General features: G+C 40.9%; 1 protein-coding gene across 1 annotated transcript in view; it reads right to left on the bottom strand.

Annotated features, from left to right (window-relative positions):
- Positions 1–17192, bottom strand: part of LOC147796732 (cholesterol 7-desaturase nvd-like) — a 31228-nt gene extending 14036 nt beyond the window's left edge. The window contains exons 1-4 of the mRNA XM_087145818.1: positions 16247–17192; positions 15557–15745; positions 4076–4254; positions 928–980 (exon numbers count right to left, since the gene is read on the bottom strand). Coding sequence (XP_087001944.1) covers positions 928–980; positions 4076–4254; positions 15557–15745; positions 16247–16643 — 818 coding nt within the window. The 5' untranslated portion in view covers positions 16644–17192. The remainder of the gene's footprint in view (positions 1–927; positions 981–4075; positions 4255–15556; positions 15746–16246) is intronic.
- Positions 17193–21803: the final 4611 nt, after the last annotated feature.

Consider the following 21803-nt stretch of genomic DNA (forward strand, 5'->3'; position numbering starts at 1 on the left):
CACACTGAGCGGATAAGGCTGCGTACTAAATTTCTGCGCGTCGAGCTCACGCATTTTTGTATTCCTTGGTTAATTACAATAAGAAGTGCCATAACCAGACACGATCGTACAAACATATCTATAAATCAAGCACTTGGGGCTCTTACTTGGCGGATTTTTGGTATTTTGTCAACAAAAACCTCTAACCTGTGGGCCTACTTGCATGAGACAGGCAGCTACATTCAGACCTGGGCCCGAAGATTGACCACTATTTCAGCGGTATTTAGGGGAAGGAGGATAGAAAAAACTGACTTAGCTAGCACTTGTTAACATTGTGACAGCTAACGCTAACAAGAAAGAGACTTGTCGTAGCAATCATAATCATTACTCCCGTCCGATTTTGCGCTGTTTTCTCAGAACACGTGTCTTTAGTATAGTGAAATCCACCATCTAGCCGTTATCGAACCTTGTGGTGAAATCTTTTGAAGCCTCAATAGACCCTCAACAGGGGCTTTCTGTGGAAGCCAGCTTGCCGGGCAGTTCTTCTTTTCCATAGGGAAACCTCCTTTGTGCATACCCTGCGGAACAAAAGCACTGGCCTGCAAGATGGCAGCCATGCGAACCCTCTATAGTCTCGCGTCAAACGTCTCTCAGGGCTAGAAGAAAGAAGCGAGTGAGCGAACTAGGGAGCAAGCATGCAAGTAAACATACAGGCAAGCAAGAAATAAGAACAAAATGACTGTTGGAAAAAGACGGTCGACCCCCACACAAACACGGTATGCTCACGTAAAAATTACGGGGGAAAGAGACAAGAAATAAGAGAAAAAATATCAAACAAATCTTTTATTTGATTTATTATTATAATTTGTTTTGAATAATATCGATCAATCAAAAATTTATTTATATCAATCAAACAGCCAGTACCATACTGTCTATCTGTATACTTACGGTCCGTGCAGGTACTGCAAATGCGCCTCATCGGCGGAATTTTCCGCGACATCCTAGTGAAAACAGAACATGTTCAAGTATTAGTGTGATCTCATGGAGGCAGTCAATCGTGGATTTGAATCAATCTTTCAGACTAACCCCCAGCCTCGACGTCCAGTCCAATGTCCAGTGCAACTATCATCCAGCGCGAAATCCGAAATCCAGGTCCCTACATAATGCTAAGCAACCGAGTCACGATTTCTGTCGATTTCTCCATTAAACATTTCTTGGCATGCGAAGTGGGATGATTTGTAAAGGAGGATGGAATCTAATAGCAGGACCGCCAGCTTGTATTTTTGATAGTATCAGTCCAAACAGTGTCCTCCAAATTTACTCTCTTTTGCAATGGAGTGTGGGAATCAATTTTCAAAGTGGCGATGGGCCTCATGACTGTTTTGAGGGGTGATTATCTATGGAGAGATAAATTTTCAAACTTATCAATTATAATTCACCGAAAAAATTGAAAGGAAAATGAAAGATCAGGAAGTGACCTTCAATTTATACCTGTCTTTAACGCCTCAAAAACTTGTATTTTTCGTGATTTTATGAAGGGGGATATTTACCACTATTTTGTCACCAGCTTGAAGTGCATCGCAGGTCATTTGCGAGGGCAGTAAATCCCAGGGGGTGGAGTATATCCTCCAAACCTTTCTTTGGGAGATGGACTATTAATTGAACCCCCGGTTTTTTTCGAGTTGTACAAAAATCAAGGGAAATATGGATAATTTTTCCACTTCCCAACAACTAAAACGTAATCGAATTCCCTCAAAAGGGAACAAGAAGTTTTAAAGTCATAAATATGCCAGTCTGTCTTGAAATTCTACATGAATGTATCACGTATGTACATCTGTTTCGTGGACATCACCCCCGTAGAGTTTCATTATGGTGTCGTCTCCGAGCCTCCTCACGCTTTCAAATTTCCATGGTTGAGCAAGTCAACCCCCCACCCCCCAAAAATAGAAATGTGTTCAAGTTATTGACAAATACGGCTGCTTCGGCCCTGGTTTCATTCATCTGAAACCAGTGACGAAAATCTTGGAAAAAAATACAAGATTTAATGACAAGTGCACATGATTGATATAGCCTAAAATAAATATTGAAAAATCAATAATAAATCCCTTAATGACATCATCATGACGTCATGTTTTTAGGACTATGTATGCATAAGGGTTCTTCATTGGTACAAGTTTGATGATGATCCAAAGTTGCAGCAGCTTAAAGTCGCCGGTAGAAAAACGTGTACAAAATAAACGGGTTTTTGAGCAGAAGAAAAAGGAAGAAGCCGAAAAAAAAAGAATGCCTTTTTCGCAAACTGCAAAAAAGCCAAAAACCTAGACAAAAAGAATACCTTTTTCGGAAAATGGGAATAAACCGAAAGAACCAAACAAAATGAATGGCTCTTTTGCGTTTTGCGAAAAAGCCAAGAATAGAACAAAAGAATACCTCTTTCGCAAAGTTCCCTCAAAGCCAAAAAACAGAAGAAAAAAGAATGCCTTTTTAGCAAGGTTGTGAAAAAGCGGAAAAATTGCAAAAAAGCCCCCCCCCCCCCAAAAAAAAGGATTCCTTTTACGCAAAGTTGCCTGAAAGCCAAAAATAAAACACACAAAAGAATGCCTTGCAGGAAAATTGCAAAAAGCCAAAAAAGAAAAATAAGTAGAAGAACAAAGCCGTTTCAGCACTATGCGGAAAAGCCAAAAATTTTAACCCTCAAAAAGCTGTTTTTTTTTAGCCTTGTCACAGGGGGGGGGCGGAATCTGCCCCCCCCGATCTTGGCCATAGGATGATGTATTTGAATCAAATTTGGCAATGTTATAGAGGCATGCATATTGTGGCGCCGCGCCCCTCCGACGAAGGCGAGGGTGCCCTCTTCCTCGAAGCGCGGTGCGTCGGACGGCACGCTGGAGACTCCCTGAGCGGCTAGGGACGAGTCTGTTGGGACCAAAGTATACCGTCCCCCAAGAAAGTTGGTCTTCGTCGAGATGATGGCTAATCTGATTGGTCGAAACTTAATGACGTAACCCAGACAGACCTGACTTGAAATAAACTTCGCCTGGACTCCTGACTTATGTACAACAATTAACAAGCGGCTGGTTTATTCATCAACACACTCAACCAATACACCAGTAGAGGGCGCTATTGACGGGGAGACTGCATGATTATACGTGACCAGACTTCGCCCAGAGCAGCCTACACCACAATTAGCTGTGGGCATCCAGTGCCAAATCAGGGACTTTAGCAAGTCTAAGGGGCTTATTGTTAGGGCTGCGCTACACGCAACTCACGTCACGAGATAGCAATCCACCCTTGCATCGACCGCAAGCTCCTATCAGGAACTATACCGCACCAACAATCAGCCCCTCAACCCACCGAGCCCCTCAACAGCGCACGCACCACTCGGACTTAGGCACAGTCACACTGGGCTATGTGACTTTAACCCTTGCGCAGGATTCTCAACCCTTACCTCAGGATCAGCCCTTTATCAGGATGACTAGTCCTAGCCTACGCGCGCCTTTTATAGCTTTCGCGCTGCTATGACCACGCCCGCACACGCGCTCACGTGACTAAGCAGTGACTTCCGCTGCCCTATTGCACAACGCACAAGGCGGAGCCTATGCGCCGCGCTTGCTTAACACACAGCTATGCGCGCCTAACATCTGCCTCTGTTACTGGGCAGAGCGCCATCTATATCTTTGCACCGTGCCTAGTGACTAGCGCCCTCTGTCACGTCACAATCCTCATACGGAATCATCTGTGTGAAATTATATGTAAATTTTTGCGGAAAACTACGAAAAAGCCCCCCCCCTGACAAAAAGAATGCTTTTTCTACAACTTGCCGAAAAGCAAGAAAAACAATGCAAAATGGCAAAAAGCCAAAAAGAAAAAAAGGAAAACAAAAGCTGCTCAGGCTTTGCCGACATTTTCCTGGGACAAGCCACTGGTCACTCGAGAACAGTAACATACACCCCCGGGAGGAAGGCCGCACTCAAACTCGTCGCACCAAACATGTTTGACTGTCCCCTCTTCATGCGCTTTGCTTTCAAACGACCTTTTTTGCCAAATCCCGAACTATTTCTTTCTGTAACAGGTGCCATGAAGAAAATTACTTCACCTGGATATGGCAGTCCACGTAAAACTCAAAGGTACCGTCTAAGGTCATCTCCCCACTCTTGATTTTCTCCAACTCGGGCGGGTACCAGGACGGCTCTTCTCCCTCAGCGTGGTACCACAGCAGGATCATATTGTTAATCTCCATGGACCGGTAGGTTGGAACCTTGACAAAGTCTGGCACTGAAATGACACGGAGTACAAGGGGAAATAAAATATAGACCATAACTTCAATTACAGGGTCGGACCAGGATTTTCTGCTCGGGAATTTTTTTTGTTTGCACGTGGAGAGTACTGCATGCTGTTGCCGTGTAAGTGAAACCATTTGATCCCTTAGTTTTCCCTGACCTAAGTACAAAAATGAATACATAGTTTATGCTTTCAAGTGGGATCTCCCAACCTTCAGACGAACCCCAAGTGATTAGCGGGGTTGGAGGTGTCATGGATTTGCACCTGAATGATGACACTTTTTATATGAAACAAAACAACCGATTTCTTTCGTAGCTTCATGTTTTACCTTTTAAAATCCTTGTTTTGGGGGGCGTCATTGCAACCGTAAATTTATTTTGTCTGGTCAACCAAATATCCAAACTGTTTAACGAGCTGTTTTTACTCCTTACTGTTGCTCATGAGCACGGAAATAATGCGAACATTTCGCCACTTGAGCGGTGTGAATTATAAACCGAATGTAAGTGGATAAAACCTTTATTGTCAACAATTCCATCTTACGTGTACTTGCAACCATGTGTCTACATAGTCTATTGAGGTTGAGAGACAGTAAGCTTCAAGGTGACAGGTCATTCTTTTTCCGTCTGAGTATTCATCAAACTCTGAAGGATTTTGGTCTTCTGAAGCTCAGACGTAACCGCCGTGGTGACTGCCGTGTTCGCCGACAGATTCCAGTGCATATTGCATACCGGGACAGGATTGAGGAACAACTCATACCGAACAAGAACACCTGTTACGCTCGCTCATCTCTGGAAATTTTTGTTTTGAAATGTTAATATTTTCGTCATTCCAACTTTGTCAAGAAGACAGAACACCGACAATAGCCAAAAGCAACCTGGATTACCCCTGTTGCTTCCAGCAAATGCAAAATCACTAAATAACAAAATGGAAGATCTTGAATCGGTCATAGATTCCAACAAGGTTGCAGTTACCGTTGTGACTGAGACGTGGTTTAGTGATGCAAGCATAAATTTGCCCATTTTCTCAAAGCTCACAACATTTTGCAAGTCCCAATCCGAGAGAAGAGGAAGAGGTGTGGCAAATTTTGCCCAAGATAACTTATCATCAGTGAACAAATTGCAGCGGAGCTGTGCTTTTGAATGCCTTTGGGTCAAGATCCGAATCGAGAAGTCGAAATGCCCTACACCCAATTTACTTGTGTCTGCCATCTATTATCCACCGAGCTCGACACAAAAAATGAGATGCTGGAACACTGTGTTTATTAATATACGTTGGGTAAGGGCAAAACTCGTTATATAAAATGGAACACTTGCGTTTATACAGTTGACAATATTCGTGCCACAGATGGATCAGCAAGTATTACTATACTTGGTGATTTTAATCACCCGAACTGTATCCCATTGGAACGTGACCTGGATATGACACACCTAGTCTCCTTCCCCACACGTCGTTACACTATCCTTGATAAGATGTTCACAAATTTCCCACTCCTGTTCAAGGATCCTCAGAGACTGTCACCGCTGGGAAACAGCGATCACTGCTGTATTCTCTTTAGTACAATTTCCGATTTGCCGCAACACGAAAGAAGAGCGAAGACTTTAAGACCACCAAGGGATTCATCCATACGATGTTTTGGTCAGTGGACTGTTGACAAAGATTGGGATGATTTGTTTACTGAGAACTCTTGTTCCTCAGCGGCTGTGGGTTTCATTAAAAATGATGATGCTTATGAGCATCATTTCCCACTCGTCCACTCAAGGATGCGATCAAATGACAAGCCCTGGCGGATAAACGCCAATCTGAAGAATCTCAGCTTATCAAGCAACGTCAGCAAGCCTACAAGAATGGCAACATGAGACAGTGGCGGGTAGTCAGCAATAAGATACAGCGAGATATCAAGGCCGCTAAGCACGAGTTCTACAGAAACACTGTTCACCATCTCAAGTCCAGCCAACCACATGACACAAACAAATTCAAAAGTTATCCCAGTTCAAAGCACAGAAAATCAACAATTCCTACTCTTGCTGATGTTTAGGAATGATGGTTTGTTTATGTGCAATAAATTTTAACACATTTAAAGATCACTTTAAAGAAAACCAGGAAATTGTATTCGCCGGCGTAGACGTGACGTCACTCCGAGGTCACCGGCTCGTTGCCTTAGTGACTGGCTCACGCACTTTCACACAGAGCCATCATGACTATTTCAATGTACGTTATCCTGATTACCACTGCATGATTAAATGGCCGTTGTGATTCTCCAGTTACACTTTGTTGACGTTATATTGACCAATCAAACTCACGCTAGCACATCCGTTCGGAGAGCTCTCACGACGTTTGATGCTCACCGAAACCCATGTTCAGAATTCTGTCAAATGTGAAGCCAGGAAGCGAAAGACCTTGCAATGATGGCTCTCACTTGTGTGATTACATCCCGCTGCATAGCAGTCGCCCATGTTTCCCTTCAAAATGTGAGTTTTAATGGTTGAATTTTTACTCGAAATATGGCGTGTTTCGTGCCACCCGCTAATTACAGGAAGAATCAGATTGCTATGCATGACGCATGAGCCAGTGCTCAGGAAGTTGCTGTGACCTCGCAGGAAGTGACATTGGTCTACGCTGGCGAATTGACTTTATTCTGCGGTTTAGTAACGGTATTTGCAATCATTTAACTCAAGAAAGCGTTTAATAAGGGCAACAACTACACATGAACACTTCGGGTACACAGCCTAATTAAATCAACTGCGCAAGCACTAAATTTAACGTTGCTGTCACATCACATCAAGCACCAACGATGGCATGAATATTCAACTTCCTATGCTGCAGTACACAACGTTTTAGGGATGCAGATTACCAACAAAAAATTGCGGCGGCGATCATGGGGTACAGAAGGGGGCTTATGGTTGCTTATGGTGAGTAGCAGGCGTGCGCTGTGCTCTGGCTATGGACATACAGGGCATGCCAGAAAGCGGTATAAATTGGCCAGATGTTATAGCCCGGGCAGTTCAAACTCCTTCTGTGTCCTTCCTAGCCCTCAGTGGTTAAAGCTGCATCATACGAGTTGAGCGATCAAGCAGTCCGAGTGCACCGTCAGCCTACGGGTCTGTTGAAAATATCAGAAGGGTGAGGGGAAAACACTGGTCAACAGGCCGCACCGCAGTCAAGCAGTCAAGCCGAAAGACCACGCGACAGCCTAGCCAAAAGACCGAGCGGCAGTCCAGCCTCGAACCCACAGCACCAAAGTCCAGTTAGGAACTTGCTCCACATCAGTCGAGCCAGGGGCCCGCCACCTCGCAGCCTTGTCGAGGTCAAGCCGAATCGCGGCCCAAGTGTCCCGTCTCACTGCAGTCTAGCGCGAGTACCGCCGCATCGCAGCTTAACCAAGAATCCAACGCATCGCAGTCCAGTCAAGATCTTTTCACTTGGCAACTCAGCCAAGATCTCGTCGCTTTGCAGCTCAACCAAGATCTCCCCACATCACAATCTGGTCAAGAACTGGACGTCGCCCCGCCATCAAGTCAAGGATCGCCTACCAGTATTGTCACGCAAGCCGGAAATACGACTGCGTGACAGATCGGCGGTATCGTACTGGGAACCATCAAAAAATCTGCCTCGCGAGCAAAAGTGCTTGCTACCCCGGTTGTGGAAACGGACATCGGAGAGGGTTTCGTCAAGTACAACGGGGAGGAGTCGAACAACTGCGCAAGAAACGGACGAGCTGGGAAAGGAAGAGCAAGACGGAAAAAGATTCGAGCCAACAGCCAACACATGGAAGAGAAAAATGGAAGCAACTTAACTTTTCATAGTCGTGTAGATTTTCTTCTCTGTTAATCATGTAGAAGGTTTTTCTCATCCTCTCTTGTCTAATGCTACGATTAGCCACTTTCAATGTAAATGGTCTGAGCAACTTTGATAAAAGGGCTATTATTTTTAATCATTTGAAAGAAAATTACGATGTTACTTTTTCTGCAAGAGACGCACAGCATATTTTCTGATGAACAAATCTGGAAGAAGCAGTGAGGCGGGGAAATGTGTTTTAGTCAAGGTAGTACAGATTCCACGGGAGTGGCTGCAGGGATCTGCCGCTGCCGGTCGGCGCCGGTCGGGCCCGACCGGCACGCAGAATTGCTGACCGCCACAATCTGCCAAATCAACTTTTCCGACCGGCACGTATTCCCGATAAGAACCCAAATAAAATAGCATCTTGGTCGAGGGATCGATCGTGAAGATATGAAGATCGTGAAGAAACCGTAAAATTTCTTCGTAAATTTCACTTTGCACTGCCATGTATATCGTCTGCGCACCCACGTACGTGCATATGCAACAATATGTGGACCAAATATTAACATGAACCAATAGGAGGCTTTGTTACGCGCAATGCACGTGTACAGTGCGTAGCGAATCTTTCCATTGATTGGAAGGCCACACATAGGCTTGCATATGCAACGCTCTGAGTGCGCGAAGATCAGAAAACCCCCTCTCCATGATGTACAGCGTTGTTTGTCCAGTTCCGCATTTTACCCAGAAAATTTGGCTTAACTTTCAGAAAGACAAAATTGCAAATGACCCCATTCACACTTCGTTTAAACACTTAAAAATCTGGCAGAAAAACAATTTTACATGTACTTGCAAAACTGACAATCGACCGTGACTGTTTTTCGCCGCGCCGACCACGGTTAGCAACATTCGGTGCATGTATTTTCTGCTTGATGTTGCATAAAACGATCACTGCGATCGTTTTTTAAACCAACGATCGCACCGCATTCGTTAATTGTTGTTTATCCCACGGTGAAAATATTAACTCCGCAATCTTTTTATTCAAAAGTAACAGCATGATTTTGCCTTTTCTGTAAACGAGTTCCATATGGCAAGATACACGCGCTCAGTATGCACGTGACACATGGCCAGATGTGTCAGAAAAGCTAATGGCCAATCTACATTTATGTTCATGTAGACTTTAAAATGACTGTTCAGAAAATCCCTGCACACATTTATGAATGTCGTTATCCCATATGCATACTGTGCGAACTTTCGTACAAAGAAAATAAGGAAAATATTCCGCCAAGATTTTGCATGTTTCGCCTTATTTTCAACACACAAAAAAAATCAAAAATGATTTGAATAGCAATAAAAAATTATGGGCATCATAGATATAGAAATTAATTCAATATTTAAGGGATTTACAGAATAAAATCAATATTTATTTCTACTCTTTTTTTTCTAATTCAATTGCCCGTCTAAAATTATAACCTCATCCTAGTTGACCAAAATTACAAATTTTCAATTTTTTTAATTAAATTTCAGAAATTTCAGACATGAGATCCCTAATTCTAGGCTGTGTATTCACAGCTGAAAACACCCAGAAAGTACTGTTTCCGGCCATCTGGGGCTTTTAGATTCCAAAAATTTTCTGGTACGCTCCGCGCCAACCGATGCTGGCGCTCCGCTTAGATAGTCATGTCGCCAATAAAACCATCCTGGGCAGAACCCTGGTGGCTATCCTGGTATCGGATAGGAGAGGAATTCAACTGACTAACCCCGATAGAGATAATGACGGACGGATAGTTGGCGGAGACCTAATTTGGAGAAATTTACAATTGAACGTTTTATGCCTTTATGCGCCTAATCAAATGGATGGGAGAAGATCTTTTTTCGGGATCGTAACAAATATAACTAGAAAGAAGTGTTTGTAAACAAGTACAAACACAGAGCTGGTTCGGGACTGTTTTACCAACAAGATAAGTATTGTTGATCAAAGCTCTCAAACTAACCCAAATGCTGGCTTGAAAACGTTTACAAAGTCAAGGGGCTCAAATAAATATTGAAAAAACAAGAGTAAATCACATGATGACGTCATCATGACTACTTGTTCACTTGTGTAAAGTAGAAAAACGTGTGCAAAACCCATGGGGAAAAATGAAATATTTAAAAATGAATGAAAAATAAGGTGATGATGTCATCATGACGTCATCCCTTTGCAATAAATCTTGCATCGGGGTCTTCGTTGGCTACCACTTTGGGAACGATCAAAGACTGCAAAGTTACCAAAATTGTCGCTCAAAAACGTGTACAAAGTCAATGGGCTAGAAACACGTGTGCAGGAAAACTGCTCCTTTAATTTCATGTCACGTGATTTTTGTCTAAACTGGGAAAAACTTATGAAATATTATTTAATATTTGCACACTTGGGTATATTTCCAATCGAACGGAAGGGAAAATTTAGTCTGATTTCTTCTTCGTTCTGGTAGTAATTCTGGGTCGAAGTTGAGGACTGCTCACGCATTATGCGGGACAATGTGTGTACAAACCCTATGTTGTGCAACAACGCCATCCATGGTTCAATATGGGACAGTTTGTTGAAAATTGAAAGCCCAGGCAGGTGTGACCGTAATTTTGCAATAGCGCCCTCATAGCCTGATATAGGACAGTCCGAAAACTGTGTGCAATCTGTGTACAAAGTCTATGGGGGAAAATTAATTCTTCAAAAATCAATAATAAATAAACTACTTAAGTTATCACTGTGAATTTCTTCTAGGACCGTCCTTGGATGATAGCACAACTATCCTCCAAGTTTGAAATTGTTTTGATTTTCCTAGGTGCCAAAGTGTAGGGGTAGAAGAACTTGGCTGAAGAAGAAGAAAAAAAAAAAACTAGAGAAAAGTGTTTGTAAACAAACACAGAGCTGTTTCGGGACTGTTTTACCAACAAGATAAGTATTGTTGATCAAAGCTCTCAAACTAACCCAAATGCTGAGTTGAAAACGTGTACAAAGTCAAGGGGCTGAAATAAATATTGAAAAAACAAGAGTAAATCACATGACGACGTCATTATGACGTCATTTATATACAATAATTTCTGTATCAAGATTTTTGTTGGCTGTCACTTTGAAAACGAGCAAACATCCGAAAGGGTTCAAAATTGTGCCTTGGAAACGTGTACAAAGTTAACGGGCAAAAAACCCCATTTGGAGAAACACTGCTCTTTTAAGTTCGTGTCACGTGATTTGCGCTTAAACTGAACAATTTTATGAAATATTACTTCATACAGCGTAAAGTATCCGATTTCTCCTTTCTTCTGATAGTAATCTTGCGCCAAAGTTAAAGACTACTTGTTCACTTTTATTAAGTAGAAAAACGTGTACAAAACGTATGAGCAAATATTCAGGTCAACGTGACGTCATCCCTTTGAAATAAGTCGTGCATCAGGGTCTTTGTTGGTTATTACTTTGGGAACGATCAAAGACTGCAAAGTTATCGAAATTGTCGCTGAAAAACGTGTACAAAGTCAATGGGCTATAAACTTGTTTGCAGAAACACTGCTCCTTTAAGTTCGTGTCACGTGATTTGCGCTTAACCTGAACAGTTTTTTTTGAAATATTACTTCATATTCGGACTCTTAGGCATATTTCAAATAAAATAACAGAGCGTAAAGTACCCGATTTCTCCTTTGTTCTGATAGTAATCTTGCGCCGAAGTTAAAGACTACTTGTTCACTTGTGTTAAGTAGAAAAACGTGTACAAAACCTATGGGGAAAAATAAAATATTCAAAAATGAATATAAAATAAGGGGATGATGTCATCATGACGTCATCCCTTTGCAATATATCTTGCATCGGGGTCTTCGTTGGCTATCACTTTGGGAACGATCAAAGACTGCAAAGTTACCAAAATTGTCGCAGGAAAACTGCTCCTTTAATTTCATGTCACGTGATTTTTGTCTAAACTGGGAAAAACTTATGAAATATTATTTAATATTTGCACACTTGGGTATATTTCCGATCGAACGGAAGGGAAAATTTAGTCTGATTTCTTCTTCGTTCTGGTAGTAATTCTGGGTCGAAGTTGAGGACTGCTCACGCATTATGCGGGACAATGTGTGTACAAACCCTATGTTGTGCAACAACGCCATCCATGGTTCAATATGGGACAGTTTCTTGACAATTGAAAGCCCAGGCAGGTGTGACCGTAATTCTGCAATAGCACCCTAATAGCCTGATATAGGACAGTCCGAAAACTGTGTGCAATCTGTGTACAAAGTCTATGGGGGAAAATTAATTCTTAAAAAATCAATAATAAAAATAAACTACTGAAGTTATCACTGTGAATTTCTTCTAGGACCGTCCTTGGATAATCACACAACTATCCACCAAGTTTGAAATTGTTCTGATTTTCCTAGATGCCGAAGTGTAGGGGTAGAAGAACTTGGCTGAAGAAGAAGAAAAAAAAAAGTAAAGAAAAGAAAAAAAAAACAGAACGATTACAATACTGGTTCGGCTGAACTGCCGAACCAGCTAAAAACAGAACGATTACAATACCTGGTTCGGCTGAACTGCCGAACCAGCTAAAAAAAAAAAACGATTACAATACCTGGTTCGGCTGAACTGCCGAACCAGTTAAAAAGGAAAAAAAAAAACAGAACGATTACAATACCTGGTTCGGCTGAACTGCCGAACCTGCTAAAAAAAAGGAAAGAAAAAAAAGAAAGAACGATTACAATACCTGGTTCGGCTGAACTGCCGAACCAGCTTATAAACAGAATGAGAGGTGGATTATTGCCGATGACTTCTATTGCCAGATTGATTGAAATCTGGTTACGATAAAAGCAAGGTCGATTTGGAAAATGTTATCTTAGAAAATGATATGCTTGATGTTTGGCAGAGGCTCTACCCTCGGGAAGTTTTATAAGCTGGAGTATGGAAGGAAGCAATCTTGAGAAGGATAGATTCAGATCTCATGTCATTAAAATTAATGGTGCAAAAAAGTTCAGTTTTTCAAGGTATTTCAGAAGCACAAAGATACTGATAATTTGATAAATGATTTAATTCTCGATCAAGGGAATACCTTGAGGGACCCTAAAAGCCTTTGCAATGATGTCAATTCCTTTTACACAAAGCTGTATTCTAGTGAAGGCGTTGATCAAGAGGCTTTTAATATAATATTTGGGAATAAGTGGGAAGGTAGAAATTTAACCCTCAAGGCCAAAGCAATCGTCATTAACAGTTACGTGGGAGCTGGTTTACCCTATTACGGTGCTGTTCTCCATCGTCCAGATGATTATGGAAATAAGATGGACAGGATGAAATGGGCCTTTTCTGGGATGGGAAGCTGGGTCAAATCAAACGTGATACACTCTGTGGTTCAAACCCAAAAGAGGGGGGATGGAAATTATGAGTGTTAAAGTTAAGCTTCGCTCCTTGAGGCTCAATATTCTTCAAAGGTTGCGCACCGGTTCTGGGAAATGGAAAGGTTTCTTCGAATACTGTCTTTTTAATGCCAGTTGACCAAATCATCTTGGTTGGTATTTTTGTTGTAATCCTCGTGCGGTAGTCACCAGTTGCCAATTTTTTATACAAACAGCTTGTGGAAGATTTTCAGTTTGCAAAAGGGGAAGTTCGCAGCACTTTTTCTTGTTTGAATGAAGTTTGTAAACTCAATTTGTGGAAGAATAACATCATCACGGGGCGCACTGAGGCTGTTAATGGCAGCAAAGTGCCTAAGTCACACGATATACTTTGTCGGTCAAATAATCGATAACGGTGAATTAAGTTCTTTCAGGGATGTAGCTAACCAATTTGGAATTTTGCCTATTAATGCAGGTCGCATCATGACCCGTATGAGGAAAAGCATTAAACACGAGTACGTGGTAGAGAACAGAGAAGAAGCGCCCAATCATTTTGTGAACACGTACACTGCTTCTTTTTTTTAATAAGGAAAATGACCGTGCAAATGTCAAAACTATGTACGAAAGCCTAAATATGAAGATTTTTGGACCCCCAAAGTGCGAAATGTTTGGGAAGAGTATTTCACCACTGATACAATCGACTGGCATTAAAGTTGGTCGATTGGAGGATGCGCTCCTCTGGATGCCGATGACAGAGATCTGGTTTGAGCTAAAACACAGAATCCTGCCAACCAAGGACAAGTTAAAGCTCTGGTTTATGCAAAGAAGACATTTGTGCATTACGTAAAGATGAAAGCAAAATTTGGAACATCTCTTTATTAATTGTACCAGTCGCATAGATGCCTGGCTTTTTGTCGAGTAAATCATTCGAGCTTATACTAAAGATTTGACCTTTTGTTTAGATGACCTTGTGAGAATCTTGGGAAGCGGACTAGATAACAGTTTGTACATATTTTTAATAGGCCGTCTTCACAGAATAATTTGGACTAGATGTAAAAGGTGTTTCAGGAAGAATTTGTTAGCTGTAATATTTTGCAACACTACAGGACTAGTTTGAAGAAACTCATCTACAGGTATTTGGAAAAGAGAAAATTAGACAGTGATACGTTTCGTGGCATACATGGTAAAAATGCTGCCCTCTGTTTAATAGGAGAGGATAACCTCAAATTCTGTTTCTAAGTTTAATAAATTTTCGTGCATTCTAAATAAGGTTATCAATTTAAATGAATTTGTATTGTCTTCTAAAATAATTAGAATTTTAAAACCTGTAATGTAGATTTTGTGTTTTGTTGATCAGTGACAATAAAAAGAGCTGTAGAGCTCCACTTTAACGGGAACAAAATAAATAAGCAAACGTATGAACAGACAGACAGACAGACAGACAGACAGACAGACAGACAGACAGACAGACAGACAGACAGTAATCAAATTTTAAAGCAGGAGGCGCCCTGTGCCATCTTCCAACATTGTACACAGTTTCACCTTTTTTTTGGTTTCGATTTTGTCAAAGTCGTTGAAAAAGAATCTGCCCCTAGGCTGCAATGTTCAGGCTCTGGTGATAAAATGTCCCTCAAAAATTCTTGCTCGGCTGAAGTAAAAAAAAGCAAAAAGATTTTAAAAATTAGTGAACTACAAGCACTGGTTTCAACCCTAGGAACCGGGCCTCTTCGGCCCATCCCACCGCTGGGGGAGGTGGACTCTGGTCCCTAAGAACTGGACTGTCACATTATCCATCCTTGAACTTGACATGCATGCAAAGACACGCGTTGTGCGTTTATACACGTCTAAAATTTAAATTCAGTCTAATTAATACATGGTTTTTGTTTTTAAAACTATCAGAGATTCATGGCCAAGGTGTGTCGGTCACGTGAATTGAGCTGAGTACGTCACAAGGAAAACCTAAAGGTTTTCTCTTATTCGTCTCAGAATATTGGTGTTTGGCGAGAATGTTTATCTTGCAACTGAACTGATCTCAAAATGACTGGAAGCTAGTCTCGAAGTCTCGAGGGCTGGGTGTGGAAATGCAGTTCACTGAGACGATATCGTATTAGAGCAATCTGATATCGTCTTCAGTACTTGGCATGTCATTCAAAGCGGAATTATTCTTCCGAAGCTTTACCTTTTTCTGCGTAGCCGATCTTAACACACTTGCCGTCCTCTCCTTGGTACGTCCAGCCGTGAAACGGACATTCTATACACTCCCCGGTCACTTTCCCCCCAACTGCCAGGTTAGCGCCCAGGTGAGGGCAGTAGGCATCTACGATGTAAGCCCGGCCACTCTCCCCACGAAACACAGCCAGATTCAAACCTGACAACAGTCAGAAACGTACCTTGAAATTGCAATTAGGCCTATATTCTTATTATGTGCTCTTTGAATGACAGTATAGGGCAGCACGTATATGTTTCTAACACTGTTGTACCCATTCTGTTACATTATTATGCTTTGTAGCTACTCTGACCTTATCTTAAAGTCGGTCCCAAATTTAGTTTACGAGAGACGGCATTTCAAGCACCAGAATCTCTGGAATTCATGTTGTACATTCTTGCTTGGTTTTTGAGGCAGTGTGGTCATTGCCAGTGAATGCTATCGGTGGTGCCGGCGCCAAGGCTTTATGGACTTGTAAGCTGTGTGCTCCTGGTTTAAGAGCATTCAGTTAAAGCCTGACAGTCAAGCTACGAGAACGGCAAAGATCGCACCTGCACTACGTCCCACCCCCTGCTGCGCTGTCACAAACAGGCCACATTAACCACTTTCATCTCTAGACCTTTATTCTATAACTGATTTGAAATTCAAGAATGTAATTTTTACCCAGCATGTGAACGCATTTCGTCTCCATTTTCTTCAGCGACGCTGAGGTACAGACAATGAACCAACCGTTGGGATACACAGGTGGCATGTCTTCGATTTTCCGCGATCGCTTCATCGCTGCAATGGCATCTTCCCTGGTTATCCCTGCCTGCCCTTTCTCTATGAAGTATGAATCTCTTCCCTCATCGCCGTAGATTACGAGCGGGCTGTAGATGAACACGTAAACGGCCCTCGTCAAGTATGCCAATCCAGCAAGAAGGCCGTGCGTCACGCAGAATTCCAGAAAGAGAACTCTGCTGTCGTTGGGCAAATGCGCCGCCACCGCGTCACTCCAAAAAAGAGCGACGGACAAAGCGGCAGGAACGACTAGATACACGAGGATCGCTGTTTTGCCCATAGCTGGTAATGTCTTGAATCAAGCAACGAACCTGAATTTTAATAACGAAGGCTTTGTCAAAGTACAGATAACTGACGCCGAACGCTCATAACGGTCCTTTCTGTAGTTACAAATCGGTAGAGGTTAGACTAGACTGGATGATGTATGCAGATATCTTTAACCTTTATATTTGCTGTTTGAAGAGCAATACATTTCGCGTAACCACCTTTGACTTACGAGCTGCTGCAACAGTAGTTGCATATTGGGCGTAACTTGGTGCATTGCTCAGGGACCAGCCGGAGTACATACACCAATGGACCCTAAAAGCAAAGCTACTTATGGTTAAACCCATAGGCTGTGTGCAGTTTCAATTTTCGAATTCAGACGTCCGCTCGTGTCCCCCTTAGTTGCGTTACTGAGAGTGAACTTAAGATTTAAATTTGCCACGCATACGTTATCATTAACAGTGAATCGAATACAGGGGTGAAAATTCAATTGGACGTCCATGAACATAATTTAGTCGCATTCATGAGAACTCCACTCGATTTTGAAGGGACAAAATCCAGAACAAAAAACATGACCTCAGAAGGCGCGGGGCGGTTGATTGTGGCAAGAACTATTTGCTTGAAGCCGGCTGAAACTAGTTTCCGGTTTGAATGCATATAGGTTATCAGTCAAAAACAGCCACTAGCTGAGAAGTTATCAGCGATAGAACTTTAAACCCTCATTTTAAGTTCATCTTAAAGTTCTATTTAGGCATAGGTGAAGAATATTAATACTTTGTTAGCTTAGATAAATGTAGGTATAGTGTGTAACATAAAACGATGAGACGGAATGTGTACCATTGTCTCTTTTTTAGACAAAATTTGTAGCGGCTGGAGGAAGCGCACTGGACTGCCCTCTTTTAGTTTTGATCCTGCGAACATCAAGATAATAAGAGCCACTTGTTGAGTTGAAAGTTTACGTTTGCGTTGTCACGAGCGTCTCCCTGGGTGTTATGGGAACAACACCAAAGGGAAAAATGGCATTTGGGCACATTTGTCTCGGGAACAAAAGAAAAGTCTCAGATGATGTCACATCAGACTTTAAAAATGGTTCCCGGTTAGATTATAAAAAAAAAACAAACAAACAAAATTAAGACAAAATGATTTGCTTGTGCGAAAACATTATTTGCCATTTTGAAAGAGTGACAAAATGGATCGGTCTGGTGCTGCTGGAACAGCATGTGCTATCCAGCATTAAATGAGTCGGGTTACCCACACATGTAAGCAAAGTAACGTGCATGCTGAGAATCATATTATCACTGATCTTTGGTGGCAGATTTTTTCGAAGTATTTGTAGCAAACATAGTAGTCCAAATGTGGCACGAGTGATTTTATAAGCACCACATATTAGCAGGTTCAGGATTGTTAATTTAGTTGATACTTCTTTCTATGGCCTTCTTACGCTGAGTAATCTGGTAATATTAAGTTTATACGTCTCAGCTAAAACTGATTTGCCGGCAGAGGTTGTTTCTGGTTAAATTTGTTAAGTACAGCATGCTGAATGTACGTGTATTTGTTTAGTGAGTTTAAGGAGTGTAACTTAAAGTCTTTTTCGGCCTCACTTTGTGCGCGCTTTCATGTCATGTTTCTTATTTCCACTGAAAGCGCGATCATAGTTTTACTTTTATTCATTACGCAGTACAGACAGCAATGCTACACTCTGCCTCCATTTTTTTAAAATCTCATATCTCGGTTGCAGAAATGCCAAAAAGGCATGAATATAGAACAGATTTTTTTCCAGTGTTGTTAGCACCCTTACTTATTATCAACTTCTACAGTTAAGGAAATTGGCTTGTGTTGCAACAACAAATGAAACAAACCTTCACTTACAGAATGTTGGGGGGATGGTAATAGTGGTATAATAGTACTGGGGGAAAAATCCAGAACGAAGAAATCTGATCCCGGAAGGTAGTTGACTGTGGCAAAACCTATTTGCTCAACTAGCTGAGAGGTTATCAGCGATTAAACTTCACCCACATTTCAAGTTCATCTTAAAATTATATGTTGGCAAAGGTGAAGAGGATAATTTATAAATAGCTATACTGTGTGAGATAATATGACGAGTTGGAATGTACCATTGTTTCAGTATTAGGTAAAATTTATCGCGGCTTGAAGAAACGCATATGAAGCTCTTCTTTTATTTTAGATTTGATTGTTATAAACCATACTATCATCTATTTATTAAAATTCAATCCTTTAGCCACAGAAAAAGAGAGAAAAAGACGTCACTTAGTGAAATTCTACAAACAAAATTAGAAGCCATAAATGTGGTGGAACAACGCTCATGGATTGGTGGTACGTTCCCCTTTAGTCGACCAGTAGTTGTCATAGGGTGACCTTGGTTATGCACTAACCACTCCCCAGGCATGCCTAAGGCCACACCAAACTGAAGCTAACCTCAGTTCTACGTTTTAGGGTTTTTATTACATGCAAGTATGGGACATTGGTTTTACTGAAATTTTGCTTGTCCGTTATTTGGTTTATAAATGTGCCAGTATGTATTGATAAACCATCGATAAAACAGTGATAATCGATAACTGAAATTTCCCAACCCTGACAAGGTGTCGTCATTCAAATTCTTCCAAAGTGTAGCCTTTTTGCTCGGGACTTGAGAAAAATATGATATAAGTTTGTTTTCAACTGTGTAAATACAGTATGTGTTGACAAAATCCCGAAAAAAAATAATCAATGACTCATATAGCCAAAAATACCAACTTGTTATCATTTAAATTCTCCAAAAGTATGAATCCTCTTTATCCAGTATATGCCAAGAAACAGTATATATCCAACAAAATACGGGTCATCCCTCTGGATGGCAGACTAAATCGAATACTGGGATTTAAAAAATAATTCAATTGAGCGCCCATGAACATAATTCACTCGCATTCATGAGACCTCCACTTGATTTCTTAGGGGAAAAATCCAGAACAAAGAAATTTGATCCCGGAAGGTAGTTGACTGTGGCAAAACCTATTTGCTCAACTAGCTGAGAGGTTATCAGCGATTAAACTTTACCCACATTTCAAGTTCATCTTAAAATTGTATGTTGGCAAAGGTGAAGAGGATAATTTATAAATAGCTATACTGTGTGAGATAATAAGACGAGTTGGAATGTACCATTGTTTCAGTATTAGGTAAAATTTATCGCGGCTTGAAGAAACGCATATGAAGCTCTTCTTTTATTTTAGGTTTGATTGTTATAAAACATACTATCATCTATTTATTAAAATTCAATCCTTTAGCCACAGAAAAAGAGAGAAAAAGACGTCACTTAGTGAAATTTTACAAACAAAATTAGAAGCCATAAATGTGGTGGAACAACGCTCATGGATTGGTGGTACGTTCCCCTTTAGTCGACCAGTAGTTGTCATAGGGTGACCTTGGTTATGCACTAACCACTCCCCAGGCATGCCTAAGGCCACACCAAACTGAAGCTAACCTCAATTCTACATTTTAAGGTTTTTATTACATGCAAGTATGGGACATTGGTTTTACTGAAATTTTGCTTGTCATTTATTTGGTTTATAATTGTGCCAGTATGTATTGATAAACCATCGATAAAACAGTGATAATCGATAACTGAAATTTCCCAACCCTGACAAGGTGTCGTCATTCAAATTCTTCCAAAGTGTAGCCTCTTTGCTCAGGACTTGAGAAAAACATGACATAAGTTTGTTTTCAACTGTGTAAATACATTACAGGTATGTGTTGACAAAATACCGAAAAAAAAATCAATGACTCATATAGCCGAATATACCAACTTGTTTTCATTTAAATTCTCCAAAAGTATGAATCCTCTTTATCCAGTATACGCAAAGAAACAGTATATATCCAACAAAACACGATTCACCCCTCTGGCTGCCGGACTAAATGGAATACTGGGATTTAAAAAAAATATTCAATTGGGCGCCAATGAACATAATTCACTCACATTCATGAGAAATCCACTTGATTTTTGAGGGGAAAAATCCAGAACGAAGAAATCTGATCTCGGAAGGCAGTTGACTGTGGCAAGAACTATTTGCGCAACTAGCTATGAAGTTATCAGCGATTAAACTTTACCCGCAGTTTAAGTTCATCTTAAAGTTTTCTGTAGGCAAAGGTGAAGAGGGTAGTTTATTAACTTAGATAAATATAGCTATACTGTGTGAGATAATAAGACGAGTTGGAACGTACCATTGGTTCATTATTAGGTAAGATTTATCGCGGCTTGAAGAAACGCATATGAAGCTCTTCTTTTATTTAAGTTTTGATTATTATAAAACATACTATCATCTATTTATTAAAATTCAATCCTTTAGCCACAGAAAAAGAGAGAAAAAGATGTCACTTAGTGAAATTCTACAAACAAAATTAGAAGCCATAAATGTGGTGGAACAACGCTCATGGATTGGTGGTACGTTCCCCTTTAGTCGACCAGTAGTTGTCATAGGGTGACCTTGGTTATGCACTAACCACTCCCCAGGCACGCATAAGGCCACACCAAACTGAAGCTAACCTCAGTTCTACATTTTAAGGCTTTTATTACATGCAAGTATGGGACATTGGTTTTACTGAAATTTTGCTTGTCATTTATTTGGTTTATAATTGTGCCAGTATGTATTGATAAACCATCGATAAAAACAGTGATAATCGACAACTGAAATTTCCCAACCCTGACAAGGTGTCATCATTCAAATTCTTCCAAAGTGTAGCCTTTTTGCTTAGGACTTGAGAAAAACATTATATAAGTTTGTTTTCAACTGTGTAAATACAGTATGTGTTGACAAAATACCGAAAAAAAAAAATCAGTGACTTATATAGCCGAATATACCCACTTGTTATCATTTAGATTTTCCAAAAGTATGAATCCTCTTAACCAGTATATGCCAAGAAACAGTATATATCCAACAAAGCACGGTTCATCCCTCTGGCTGCCGGACTAAATCGAATACTGGGATTTAAAAAAAATAATTCAATTGGGTGCCCATGAACATAATTCACTCGCATTCATGAGAACTCCACTTGATTTCTTAGGGGAAAAATACAGAACGAAGAAATCTGATCTCGGAAAGCAGTTGACTGTGGGAAGAACTAGCTGAGAAATTATCAGCGATTAAACTTTACCCTCATTTCAAGTTCATCTTGTAAATAAATA

The sequence above is a fragment of the Acanthaster planci genome, linkage group LG14 (assembly GCF_054643075.1).
Source record: "Acanthaster planci isolate LZ-2023a linkage group LG14, COTS_SCS, whole genome shotgun sequence".
NCBI classification, from domain to species: Eukaryota; Metazoa; Echinodermata; class Asteroidea; order Valvatida; family Acanthasteridae; genus Acanthaster; species Acanthaster planci.